This window comes from Mytilus edulis, chromosome 12 (assembly GCF_963676685.1).
Source record: "Mytilus edulis chromosome 12, xbMytEdul2.2, whole genome shotgun sequence".
Lineage (NCBI taxonomy): Eukaryota > Metazoa > Mollusca > Bivalvia > Mytilida > Mytilidae > Mytilus > Mytilus edulis.
In genome coordinates, this window is record NC_092355.1 from 5,333,806 (window position 1) to 5,349,097 (window position 15,292).

At 31.0% G+C, this 15,292-nt stretch overlaps 1 protein-coding gene across 1 annotated transcript; it reads right to left on the reverse strand.

The window, feature by feature from the left end:
• Positions 1-373: 373 nt before the first annotated feature.
• Positions 374-7,237, reverse strand: LOC139499409 (uncharacterized). The gene is made up of 4 exons (XM_071288087.1): positions 7,211-7,237; positions 6,490-6,554; positions 4,993-5,187; positions 374-675 (listed from the first exon to the last, which is right to left on the reverse strand). Exons 2-4 carry the CDS (start codon positions 6,542-6,544, stop codon positions 401-403), a joined length of 525 nt encoding a protein of 174 aa, XP_071144188.1. The 5' UTR covers positions 6,545-6,554; positions 7,211-7,237; the 3' UTR covers positions 374-400.
• Between the last annotated feature and the right edge of the window lie 8,055 nt (positions 7,238-15,292).

A 15,292-nucleotide genomic window follows, 5' to 3' on the forward strand; every position in this document is an offset into this window, starting at 1 on the left:
AGGCGAAAGATACAAAAGGCATATTCAAACTTTTAAGTCGAAAGTAATCTGACAATGACATGGCTAAACATTGAAAATAATAAACAATAGTAAACAAAAGACAACACATAAAACTAAAGACTGAGCAACACGAACACTGGGGTGATCTCTGGTGTTCCAGAAGGGTTAGAGGCAGATCCTGCTCCACACGAGGCACCGTTGTGTTGCTAATGTTAGTTACAAACCCGGTAATCAGCTTAATTCGATAGGACATAAAAAAAAAAATGATCCTGATCGAATGGACATGCATAACATTTTTATTTGGTTCGATGAGCAATGCAATATGCTAGACGGTCTTTTTAAAAGAATAAGATAAGAACTATAAGCATAAAGATTACTTTTGATAACCTTTATTTCATATTTAACATTTCTTTATTTCGCAGATCGTTCCTAATTTACTTCTGTCCCTAGGTGAAACGTAACCCCAGTTGTACGTTTCATAACCATTCGCTGTGACGTCATAAAATATGGCAGCGAAATTTGTAATACGTGCTGTGTCAGATGGAGAGTCTGACATCATAAAGGCTTCTTGGACGTATTTAGGGAAATTAGTGTACCACATTGGAGATCCATCTGCCATTCGCCATTCTCCGTTTACATATTTGGCTCCAATGTACCATCCATCGCCATTTCCCTCTGAAAATAGATAATGAATGTACATCCAAGTTTTGCTATTAAAGATGTTCGCTAGCCTACTCTGTTTCAAAATAAGAAGGTTTTTAAAGAAATTTTATAAATTGATAGTAGAAAAAAGGTACTAAAAAAGCAGAAAAAACTGAAGATTTGTGTGCTTATTTTCGAGATATATAAATCACTGAAAATTTGGCGGGAAATAATTCTCTCTAGACTTTTCATACATTTAACACTGGCACACTTTTCTTTGAAAATAATATGAAAAAACAAGGATATTATAGCAATTTAAAATATAACTTTTTTAAGCAATGTTATAAAATTATAAAAAGAAGTTGTTAATTGGGATTTCTTTTAATGGCAATCCATCGATAAAACACTAAGATTTCGCAAATCTGGAAAAAAATCAAAACGGAGTGGCTATTTGTCCGGCTAGCCGGACGAATAGTGCCAGGGCTATTTGTCCGGCCATTGTAATGCGCATGTCATATAATGTGCGTTCGGAAGTGCGTGTAACATTATCTTCAATAGCACCAAGGGGGCGCGTGTAATCTGATCACTGATTTTCAATTTTAAGATCATGGCTGAAATATTTGTGATAAATTTTGCAGTTTTCGGAATTTGACAATGGAACACGATATTATGAGCTTCCAAGAATGATATAATCTTATGAAAGGGACTCTAAAAAATTGAAATCACAAGGAAAATGGGAAATAAAAGATAATTATATATAATTGATCGGAGAATTAGTTTTACAAAATTATTTGATTCGCTACAGCTGTGTATAGGTGGAAAAGATGCTCAAAGCAAGTGTAGTTGAAAAAGGCCTTTACAATTGCAGGTCTAACTGAATGAAATTTAGCTTAGTTATAATCCAAAAATTAGTCTTGCAAGACAAGAAAAGAAAAGGAGTACACTGTGACACCCGATCCCCTCACTCAAAATATGGATAACTTTATGTCAAGGGGTCTATAATTCTCTTTGACAGCTACAGACATACTAATTTTGTACCCTTTTCAGCTAGACAAAATCCTTTACGTTAACTTAAAATGCACGAGTCAAACACTACCCGAGTTTGTTTTACAAGTAAATTCTTCTCTCTTCTTATATAAAAAAATATGGGATATATATGATTTTATTCTAATTATTCGTTATCCACATTGGACTATATACTAGTATGAAGAAAACAATTTCAATTACCAGTAACAAGATTAGGCCCTAACACTAAAGATTTCAAACATGTGCTACCCCCTGGTGATGCTAAAGATAATATTACACGCACACACAAATATTATAGTGACATGCGCATTGTATTGGCCGGACAAATAGTCCTGGTACTATTCGTCCGGCTAGCCGGACAAATAGCAACTGCCAAATCAAAATTAAGAGGAGTGAACATTCTTCACTGTTCAATCGAATCGTGTTCACAATTTTCTTTCATGAATCATCTTCTGTATTATGTTGAAGACATATGACGTGTAATGTATTCAGATCACCAAATAAAGGTTATTAATGGTATTTTTTTTTGCAGAAGAAAATATGTACGGATCTTTACCAATAGACTGGACACGAAGCACAGGCACTTGTTTCTATCCATAGCAAGGTCGACTATCCATATTCACAAGTACCTGTGACACGAAGTAGTAAATAAAATGAAATAAGTCCCAAGTAGAGGTATTTATAACCATGTCATATTACTGTGATAGAAATCTTAAATTAAATGATTCGATTAAATAGCAGAACCTGGATGTCATTTCAACAGCTTCAAGCTCAAATCGTTTAAGATAGTACCAGAACAATGTATGAGGTTGTGGATGGGGTTCCGTCGTTTCTGTATTTCACTTAATTTGTTTAGCAATTTATTCTCTATATTCCAAGTCCATTGTTATAATAAACACGGGTGTCATTCGGTTTATCGAGAGAAATGATCGTGAAAGAATATCTAACGGCGGTCAAGTATTGAGAGACGATCGTGAAAGTTCGGGTAACGGATCGTGAAAGACATTTAATGTACATTCTAGTTCAGAATTTTTGAAAAAATCGCTTAATTTTCAAAACGCGGAACAAATCCGAACAAAAAAATATGTCTGTCAAAATGGTTTAACTTCCTCAACATAACTGTGAAAGAAGATGAAGAAAATATGAAGTACTTTTTGAAAAAACACAAAAGGCGCAATGCGTGTCTATGAAATTAATTACAAATAACACACTTTTTGTACCTATAATGGTCATATTTCAGAATATCATGATATATTTGAAATTTAATCTTTGGTGTATCTGATAGTACAGTAAAATTAAAGTATATTCTTCCATTAAAAGCGTTAATTTGTTTATGAAAACCTTGAATTTGTTGAATTTCCATCAAACTTGATCGTGAAAGATCAGGCAACGTATTATTTCGATCGTGAAAGAAAATGCGTGACCAGATTTAATATAGTAATCAGAAATCAGTATTTCTTTTACCATTTGATAAATCTGCAAGTGGTTGAAGCCTGTAACTATTTTGATAAGGATGAACATTAAAGCTATTATCTTTTTTTCTATTAAACACTTTACCTCGAAAGTTAACAAACAACAACTAATAACGTGTCTTAATAAGTGAGAAAGGTTAAGCTCTGTGAATCGGTCTAGTGCCCTTCAGGCAGGCCGACTCTAGTTAGCCAATCATATGGATATGCAACGTTTAAACCAAAATGTTATCCATCAAACAAAAAATCAAAGCAAAAACAGCACATTTCATGTAATTTGGGATTGAACGATAACCAACATTTTGTGCAACAGAACTTTTTAAGTTCTTTATAAACAACGCAGATAAGGATTGATTTAATTATATAAAAGAGGGACGAAAGATACCAAAGGGACAGTCAAACTCGTAAATCTAAAACAAACTGACAACGCCATGGCTAAAAATGAAAAAGACAAACAGAAAAACAATAGTACACATGACACAAAATAGAAAACTAAAGAATAAACAACACGAACCCCACCAAAAACTAGGTGTGATCTCAGGTGCTCCGGAAGGGTAAGCAGATCCTGCTCCACATGTGGCACCCGTATATACATGTAGTACATACTATAGAATACCAAAGCGCAAATGCTGTAATGACTTGTTTGCTTTACTTATGATAGTATATTTGTTGAACTTGCTTTATTTCGATCGTGAAAGAAAATGCGTGACCAGATTTAATACTAGTAATCAGAAATCAGTGTTTTATATCCAGTCATAAACCTTTGAAAAGGTCCATGAAATAGAATTTTACCAATGAACCGGAACTGCTTGGTTTCTTTAAACGGATACCGCATTAATATTGTTGTGGGTGTACTCCAAAATCTTAAAATGTAACAAAACAATTAAAAGCAAATATTTGAAAAGTCGAATTTCTTATTTGCTATTAGATTGAACAACATTAAAAGATACTGTAGGAATCCAAACCTTGCTATTTCTTTGATAACAATTGGTAATAACTTAACTATCTCATTAATTTCCACTTCATCTTCACAATATTCGTGTGTTGCTTCTGTAACATTATCTGCATCTTCAACCTCTTCCATTGGCTCAACTTCACTGGATTGTTTTTTTCGGCGTTTTGTCACCCATTGTCTTTTCTTATTGCAGTAGTTGTTATTTCTTTTTCTTTCATTTTCTGAAAATATTAATACTTTGAAATGCTTAAACCTATTGAGAATGTTGACCTATCTAGCCTTTCACAATACCAATATCAAATATCAATGGTCATATAATTGAAGAATAATTTGAACGTCTTCGTAGCATCAGATCTTTCACGATCTTCAAAAATGCGGTACGTGATCTTTCACGATCCAAAAAATCAAGTTTGTATAAATAGTTCTTTATTTACCAAGTTTCAGATTATATTTATACAAAATAACTATGAGAACCGTTTAATTAATTCAAATACAATGCCCTTATTCTGATAAAAGTAGTGTATCTAGTCGAATTTGTGAAAAAATCGTGTTTGTTTACATTTTTTATGTCATTGAAATGTCGAGAAGCAATCTGCCTTTTGTCGTTTTGTAATAACTATGTACTTTTCAAAACTGGATATTCTGACATACTGATCATAATATTGAACCATTTTGACAGACAGTTATATTTTGTCGTAAATGTGTCTGTGTAATTAATTAAATTGGAATATTTACTGACCTTTCATATGTCTTCTCGATTAAATGTCTTTCACGATCCGTTACCAGAACTTTCACGATCGTCTCTCAATACTTGACCGCCGTTAGATATTCTTTCACGATCATTTCTCTCGATAAACCGAATGACACCCGTGATAAATAGCAAGGTAAATAATACGTTACTGTTTATGACGTCTTCCAGCATTTTGTTGACACGGTAATCTTCATTAGGGCTACTAATCTGTACCAAATCTCCCCCTTTTCTTTGACAATGTTTCCTGGCTTTCTCCCATGTGTTACGTGACGGAGCATACTCGTCTACATCGTAGTAATGACAAAACCTTTGTCCGTGTTTTTTACCTGATCGACCAGCTTCAACTTAAATAATATATATATATCATGAATTACGAAGACAATATACAGCTTCAACTTAAATAATATATAAATCATGTATTACAAAGAGCACCTCTGTTCGTCATTTTTAGCTGACCGAACATACTCAACTTAAATAATATATACATTATGAATTACGAAGATCGAACAGCTTCAACTTAAATAATATATACATTATGAATTACGAAGATCGAACATCTTCAACTTAAATAATATATACATTATGAATTACGAAGATCAAACAGCTTCAACTTAAATAATATATAAATCATGATTACGAAGTGCACGATACCTCTGTTTGTCATCTTTAGCTGACTGACTAGCTCCAACTGAAATAATATAACGAAGAGCACCTGTCATATCGGGATTTTTCATATCTTACCATGAGGTATTGGTTTGTCGAAGGCCGCATGGTGACATATAAATATTAATTACTACAGTAAATAACTCCATTTGACTCTGCTGGAGAGTTTACGGTAATATACCATTTATTTATATTTTTAATTTTTTTTAATTTGCATTCATCAATGTACCTTTTGTGTATTGGTATTTACAACTTGCATTTCCAATAATTAAATTATTTTGACCAGCTCACAATTTTACAATAGTACGAAGATACTCCAGCTACTCCTTTCCATTTTATATCTCCATTTAGTTTAAACATATTTATTTATAGTGGATTGGGAAAGAAGTTTTGCAAATTATATTTATCCCTTTTTACTTTGCGGGTGCGAGTGCTGCCTTGTAGCGGCATTAGCCTAGTACTCTTTCCGAAATCTAGAAGTGAGTCTTTAACGTGCAAGAGATATGGCTCTCTTTTAACACGAGTCTGCCATTTATCGTCCCCTTCCGGCGGACTATCATCGTTTTCTCAAGACCATACTCGCATTTTATGAATTGATTGATTGATTGAGTGTTGTTTAATGCCACTATTAACACTTTTGGTTGTATCGTGGCAGCACATTTGTTTTGACAGAAGGAGCTGGAGTGTTAACACTTTTGGTTGTATCATGGCAGCACATTTTTATTGACAGAAGAAGCTGGAGTGCCAAGAAAGAACTACAGACTTTCGGCAGGAAAGGTACACTCCTGGTCAATTAAGATTACAGTCGATCGCTGCACCTGCATATGCAGTGTTCAAACTCTCAACCTTAAAAATCATTTGTCATATTCTTAACAAATCACGTACGTTTATGATACTTAATTTCGTTCAGCAACGAATCGTCAATATCAATTAGAACTGTATGGTACAAAAATTATTTGTAAAGTATATAAAATTTATCTTACCATGTGCTGCATATACCACGAACACTAACACACACACTGTTAACTTAAGACCCATGGTGGTTTGCCTATAACATAACGCAACGAACAAGAATAAACGTATTCAAATAACAAAAAAACATAAATAAATCAGAGAGTTTTCTCAATGCCACTCAAATCACATCTCCTTATATCTATAAACCAAACATAGAAAGTAAATAATGGCGAAACATATACCATATATAGTAGTTATTTTCATTTTACAAACACATGAACAAAAACACCTTACCAAAAACGCATAGTGTAAGTCGATCACTAATTAAAATGTCTTCGATACACGGTACTACATACGTTACTGAATGAACAAAACATTGTGTGAAGATATCATGATGGTTCTTGAAATCATGCTAAAGTTATTCTGAAACATACGTTTGACGAGTTTTAGATGAATAATCTGAAATGGTCAAAATTTTGAACAGCTTATCTTGATCAATCAGTAAATCGCCACAACCTTATTTCAGACATCAATTGAAAACTTTGTCAAAAATACATTAGATATACGTCTCTCCTATAAATTAGATAGCATCCAGCGAAAAGATTCGAAAATTGGTTTTCCATTTTACCGTTATTGACTGAGAAATAAATGTTTTGCAGTCAATATCTTCAAGACAGCAAAGATAGCATTTTAAATATTTTCTCTCCTTTTGTACGGAAATAAAGTATTTATAAATTAAATCTTACATACCTTGTATATGAAGAAGCAACCCTAAACAATTGATAGGAACAAGAACAATTTATGCATTATATATTTATTTTTAAAACCAGATGTTACAGATGACCAGTAGCAACTAAAACGAGGGTCTGGATGAGGTTTACAGAATACGTAGAAATGACGAAAACATGCAGCAAAAAATGTTAAAAATAAATAATAGACATAAAAAGACAAAAAAACTTTAAATGAAAGAAAACAATGTGTTGCTGACATATAAAGTAAAGAGCATAATGTACAAAATATATAAAGAAAAGAGTATAATGTACAAAATATATAAAGTAAAGAGCATAATGTACAAAATATATAAAGAAAAGAGCATAATGCACAAAATATATAAAGAAAAGAGCATAATGTACAAAATATATAAAGAAAAAATTTATAAAGAAAAGAGTATAATGTACAAAATATTTAAAGAAAAGAGCATAATGTACAAAATATATAAAGAAAAAATTTATAAAGAAAAGAGTATAATGCACAAAATATATAAAGAAAAGAGCATAATGTACAAAATATATAAAGAAAAAATTTATAAAGAAAAGAGTATAATGTACAAAATATTTAAAGAAAAGAGCATAATGTACAAAATATATAAAGAAAAGAGCATTATGTACAAAATATATAAAGAAAAGAGCATAATGTACAAAATAAATAAAGAAAAGAGCATAATGTACAAAATATATAAAGAAAAGAGCATAATGTACAAAATATATAAAAAAAAGAGCATAATGTACAAAATATATAAAGAAAAAATTTATAAAGAAAAGAGTATAATGTACAAAATATTTAAAGAAAAGAGCATAATGTACAAAATATATAAAGAAAAAATTTATAAAGAAGAGAGTATAATGCACAAAATATATAAAGAAAAGAGCATAATGTACAAAATATATAAAGAAAAAATTTATAAAGAAAAGAGTATAATGTACAAAATATTTAAAGAAAAGAGAATAATGTACAAAATATATAAAGAAAAAATTTATAAAGAAAAGAGTATAATGTACAAAATATTTAAAGAAAAGAGCATAATGTACAAAATATATAAAGAAAAGAGCATTATGTACAAAATATATAAAGAAAAGAGCATAATGTACAAAATAAATAAAGAAAAGAGCATAATGCACAAAATATATAAAGAAAAGAGCATAATTTACAAAATATATAAAGAAAAAATATATAAAGAAAAGTGCATAATGTACAAAATATATAAAGAAAAGAACATAATGTACAAAATATATAAAGTAAAGAGCATAATGTACAAAATATATAAAGTAAAGAGCATAATGTACAAAAGATATAAAGAAAATAGCATAATGTCCAAATATATAAAGAAAAGAGCATAATGTACAAAATATATATGAAGTAAAGAGCATAATGTACAAAATATATAAAGAAAAGAGCATAATGTACAAAATATATAAAGTAAAGAGCATAATGTACAAAATATATATATAAAGAAAAGAGCATAATGTACAAAATATATAAAGTAAAGAGCATAATGTACAAAATATATAAAGTAAAGAGCATAATGTACAAAATATATATATAAAGAAAAGAGCATAATGTACAATATATATATATATATATATATAGAAACGAGCATAATGTACAAAATATATATAAAGAAAAGAGCATAATTTACAAAATATATAAAGTAAAGAGCATAATGTACAAAATATATAAAGAAAGATCGAGAATGATTTACAAAATAATGAGAAAAAAGGTATAAAAATGAAAGAAAAAAATTAAGGACCCCGTACCAGACCATCTCCTATATTATTAATTGTTTGTTAAAGTTTATTATGTATATGTATGGCATATCACAGCTGCAGCCCATTGTAATTAATTGTATAAATTGATAATATTCTATATTTACGTGTTCACTGAAGGCATGATGCGACTGATTGATGATACTAACAATTTTTGTTTGAAATGAAAGAGACAGAAGCAAAATATACCAAAGGATAATCAATCTCTTATAGATCAAATACGAACTGAAAGTATAGCAAGAGACGAACTGACCAAACGACACACCACAATATAGAGGGGTAAATTCAGTAAAAAATCTCCTATTGACTTTAATGCAAATCCATGTCTTGAAATACCTTTTTTAGCTTTAGAAATAGGAAGCTTTCACATATCATTCATTAAAGTACAAACGAAACCCCATTTTTAGGATCAACAAAAACATAGGGTAATGCGGCATTTGGGAGAATCCACATTGCTTTGTTTACAAACTCTATAGATTAGCACTTTTAAATTCCTATACTGAACCTATTACGTTTCAACCATGTAGTTAGAAAAAGAGCTTTCAGCATTCATTTTTTATTTTTGTAAACTTTAGCTTTGATTTATCTATCAAACAATATTTATAACAAACATGACCTTCCAATCAGAGAAGCACAGGACTTCAGTGTTATAGAAAGTCTCCCCCCTAAAAAAATGGGCGTTCCCTGATGACGTGTATTTATCTTAATTAAATTATCCCTTAAATACGTCATAGAAAAACTGAACACTCAGCAACACGAACCGTACAAAAAAACTGGGATAAGGCCGTGTGTTTGAGAAGGGTAAGAAGGTCCTGCTCCCCACTTGGCACCCATCGTGTTGTTAATTTAATGTCGAGACCAACCTAATTTTAACATTCAAATCATATTTAAAGGAGACATATTATGAGAGTTCAAGCATAAGGGTCTCATTCTTTTATTATTATTCACCCGGTATAAACTTTCACTGACAATGACTCATTTCTTTTGCGTTATTTATTCACATAACATTGAATAAAAAAATAGCCCAATTGCTATTTTTAATCGTATTGTAATATTGTGTATTATAATATTGTATCCTGTCTTTTGCACATGCAGGTATTCATTTTTAAATTTCTCCTACACTACTCCAACTTTCGACAATTAAATGGTGGCCTCCTAACACAAAATGATTAATTTGAAATATGCCATACATTCTTGCCGTATGTCACTCGGATAAATAGTATCGGTAAACTGGTAGCAATAGCATATGCTATATCAAACATGGACAAAATCATGTATACATGAAATCATCTTGTCTATGAAATTTTCTCAGAAAAAAAAAATCACAAGGTAAGTGTGTGACTAAATGGTTGTAAAGCCAACATAACACGTCATAACACGACAAGCAAATATATACGAATGAAGGCAGAGAAAATTTATAACAGGTAGCTATATACAAATGATATACATGTATGAAACTTGAGGTACGTTTTTCATAGTTTGCATTCCACTAATGATGATTTCCCTGATAGAGGTTTGCTTCACACATATGACATCCGTTATTTGCTCACTAAAGTACAATCCCGGTATAAGTTTAATTCAAAGAAAAGACAATCGGATTGTTGTTGTGATAATTGAAATATATCTGTCGCCATCTGTGAAACAGATATCATAACGTGACATTTTCAAAGAGGTGACTTCAATTTCACAATGTCTAACTTTTGTTTTGAAAGCTTCATTGTAAGCAGCAAACCTATATCGGAAAAATCATATGAGTGAAAGTGCAAACTTTTAAATACAATTAAAATTAAATACTCCATATGCTGTTGGAATTTTGCTCCATACAAATGGAAAGATCAAAATTGAGAAGCTGAAATCATATCTTTTGTCGTAATGTTTCGTTCTCAAGCGACACTCATTGTCAATTTCCATGATGTGATAAAATTGAGAATGGAAATGTAAGCCACGATAATAATAGTCTTCGCTGTATCTTTGGTATCCTTTATTTCAAGATAAATCGGTAACTAATTGGGTGAATGGAAAATCTTAATGCAACATTGAATAAAAACTTTAGTTGGAACATCATTATTTTTTTTTATAAATGATATCTTGTTTTAACTATGAGCCAACTACTTGTGAATCAAAATTATAGCTGCATAAGCTGTAAAATTCATGTGTAACAATTTGACCCAGTTTCCCATATTTGATTTATTACATACTAAAAAGTGTATCTTAAGTATTAAAAAACTAAAATTAAGAAATAATTCCTTCATGTCATGCTCTATGCTCATTTTAACATGGGTAGGCATTATATTTGTCGATATTTTACACTGAGCGTTAGCGAGGTGTAAAATGTGGTCAAATATAATGCCTACCCATGTTAAAATGAGCATAGAGCATGACATGAAGGAATTATTTCGATTCTAATAGGACAAATACAGTATTTTTATGTCGAAGCGTACGAAATTACCGTAAAAATGTTTGGCTGTTCCCGTTTCCTCCTCGAGGACTCTGTGCATTGCATTTCATATTTGATAAGTTTAAAAACTACGAGCAGGATAAATATATGTTGTTTAATAAAAATATATTATAAAAGTTTATGTTAGCTGCCTAAATGTATATATTTTAAAGGATAACGATGGAAATAACGTTAATTTAAACAGTAAGTTTGTGCGCATGTGTCAAACATATGTTGTGCTCATTAGAACACGGCTTTGTTTACAAAGCGTAATAAGGACGTCATTATAGGATTAAACACATTTTTTCTAGAGGTTATTGATGTGTAAACCGGGGCGGTTAACTCACAAACTGAATAAAAGTCCGAAGGACGTTTATGTCAAGTTTGTGAGTTAGAGACCCGGTTTACACATCAATAACCTCTAGAAAAAATGTGTTTAATCCTTATAATTCTTCGGCCAAACATACGCAATTATTAATTTACATTATTACTTTGATGGCTACTACATGTACCATCAGAAGCACAATGGCGTGTCGTAACTAATGAGTACGCCGCCATCTTGACTTTCTATAAAAACTTAAATGTTTGATAAATGCAACAGAATCTAAAATGAACTAGCACCTACCTCAAAAACTTCATTTTAATTAGAAACTATCCGAATTTGAAGCGTACAAGTAACGAAATAATCTTCCGTCTGAAAGTTTTCAATCGTATGACGTCGTGTTTTGCCATGACGTGAGTTCGTCAAATCATTCGTGAAATTTCCCGGAATTTTATTTAAATTTTATTTTTATTCATTTTCGAAGCTTTAGTGCATTTATTTTATTTCTTTTCTTTTGGTTATATATGCATTAGAATATAAACAACTGTTATGCAATTGTTTTATAATCTCAACTTGCAGAGAATCCAAGTATCCCTGCAAGAATGTGTATCGCGCATGAATAGATTACAAAAGTAGTTTCGGAAACATGGTTTATCGAAGTGTAAACCAAGAGAAAAACTCTACTAGACCAATCCAATTCAAGTATTTATAGATATGCAAATGATATAAGAATTATATTAGAATAAACATTTTACAATGCATTGGCTTGATAACATGTATCAGCATTTCGTGTGTTTTTCAGTCTACACGCTATCTAATTAGATATCGAGGTGACCCCGGAAGACTGCCGTCGTTCATTCAACAAGATAAAAATATAAATAAAGATTAGGATAAAGAATGATTTTCATGATATAGATACTGCAATACAAATTATCTTTTATTGAAAACATAATTTATATAATATATGAATCAAACTTTATAAGTGCATTACATAGGGAATAAATAAAGCACTCTGATAAGATAAGTAATATGGAGCACCATGGGCACTGTATGTATAATAAAGGGAAATAGTATATTTTATATGCATTTCAAAAGTCACAAAACATTATATTTAAAAAGTCACTTATTACAATACTTCACGATGGGATGCTATGTCAGAATAGTGTAATATGTCCTTGTCGGTATCTGTTTTTCAGTAGTTGGAATCTAGTGTCTATTACTCTGTATCTTCTTTTTGGTGGGCGGGCTCCTCCTGCTATATACTCTGGATAACATTTCTTTCTATTAGTGTCTGGTACTTCTTCATTTAACCATTGATCTCGTAGGATGGGCATGTTGGAGTCTCATCATAATTTTGATGTTCCATAGAAAGCGATATACTTCAACCCATAATCAGTAAATAATGTTGTAGCAAGTATGTTGTCAGTTTTACCAATGTCTTCTAAACTTTTATGCAAAACGTCCTCAACTATTTGGGGTGGAACACGAGGTAATACTGCTGCTCGTCTTTTAAATCAAGTGATGTCTTAATTTTCTTTATAATACGACTGTAGTCAACATTTCTGTGCCTTTCGACAAATACACTAAATAAAGTTAGGAACACTATAATCTGTGCTGCGTTGTTGGTTACTGTCTCATAATTTTTTTCTGAATATAATTGTTACTGAAGTTGTTGAACGATGTGTCCTTACTTAGCTGCTGATTTTTTTATAAATAAGAAAATGCTACAATTAAGTTTAGATACAGATTTACTGTTCAAATTGTGCATTTGTTAAGCTGCAGTTGCATTTTTATTCTATTTGTTACGATTAATTGGATATTTTTTATATTAATTATAGAAAAGTGTATTTATTCAAATGAAAAAAATATATATATTAATCTTTAATCCATTATTTTTCAGAAGGCAACAATAATTAAGACTTTTTGTTGATAAGTTGTAAAAGGATTTCACATTTTTGTCTATTTATATTTGTCAATTTCAATACATTTTCCTACGAAAACTATATCGAATTAAAAATATCTTTGCACATTTTTCTTGAGTTAATAACCCCCAAGGGGGATTTGGGTATAGACATATAGTCACTTGGTCTTCTCCCGACCGGCAGTAAAACGCTTGCCGAAGTGGGGCGTCCGTTTGGCTGTGCGGGATGTATCAAGTTCGCAGTCACGTCCGGTCAGAAGGGGACGTTAAATCAGATGCCTCGTGTAAAGAGAGAGCCACGCTCTTTGCACGTTAAGAACCCTTGCAACAACTCTTTGAGGGGTCCTTAGGTGGCCTGTTGCAAGGCAAAATTTCTGTCCCTATCCAATATATCCTCATTTTCTAGTGGCAGTCCAAATTTCCCCGACCATCATCCCAGATGGCCTTTATTGTATCAACCTACCTATTGTATTTATTGTGAACTTGTTCTCGTCCTGAATATGCATGAAATATTTGCCACTGGACGTTAAGCAACCAACAATCAATCAATCAATCTTAAGTTAATAGCAGAATATAGTATCTTTAATTAAAAAAAATACAGGTAAAATAAGAGGTATTTTTTCAAATTCTACACATTTTCCGGTTCAAAATATTAAAATAAAAAATATTTTTATACATTTTCATTGATTTTATAGCAGAATATCGTATCATTTATAAAAAAATACAGGTAAAATAAAAGTTAAAAATTATGACTTTTATTCAGAAATAAACTATAATTGTTAAAACAACCATTACCCCTATGTTTAAATATGCATATAATCAAAAGTGGGCAAACCAGGATTACACCGGAGACAATTCAATATTGTTATTTAAAAATACACTAGAGACAAAACACATATAATATTTGATATATAATTACTTTGTGTAGTATTTAATATATTTGGTATGTAGGTATGTGACACAAATTAATTTTCGAATTATGTGCTGTTGCTTTTTTATGTTGCATATGCTGAGAGATGAACTTAAATCATTAAAAAAGAAACGTTCCGAAGAAAATGGTGGATTAAGGCTGGTTTTATAACTCGATTAACCTCTAATTTTTATGACAGTTGTTTAAAATTCCGTTTTACATGCAAAAGTGGTAAAGCAACTAAATGCAGACATAATAAGCTAGTGTGACAATAGCATAATCCAGCAATCAACACTGTGTAAACATATATCCCAAGTAACTAAAAAAAATCAGACATACAATGTCATATACTAGTAATATATATATACTAGTAAATTTTTTTAACAAAGACCCCGATAAAAATGTGTGAAGTTGATAGTACATACCCTAAATAAGTATGCATTTACTCAAGTAAGAATTATGTAAAATATAAATTCAATGGTAAACACAATGGTAACAATACTGACAAAAAGCATATGCCGTTCGAATCGCATGACAGAACCAACTGCACCTTGAACGCCCAAAGTCAAAAACCTGATATCGGATTGCATAAAAAATGAAAAATGTAATGTTATTAAAGAGTTAAACGATTTCAGCACTTAGAATCTTAAAACCATCTTGTATTTTTTTTGTGTAGTAGACAATGAATATTCATAGATA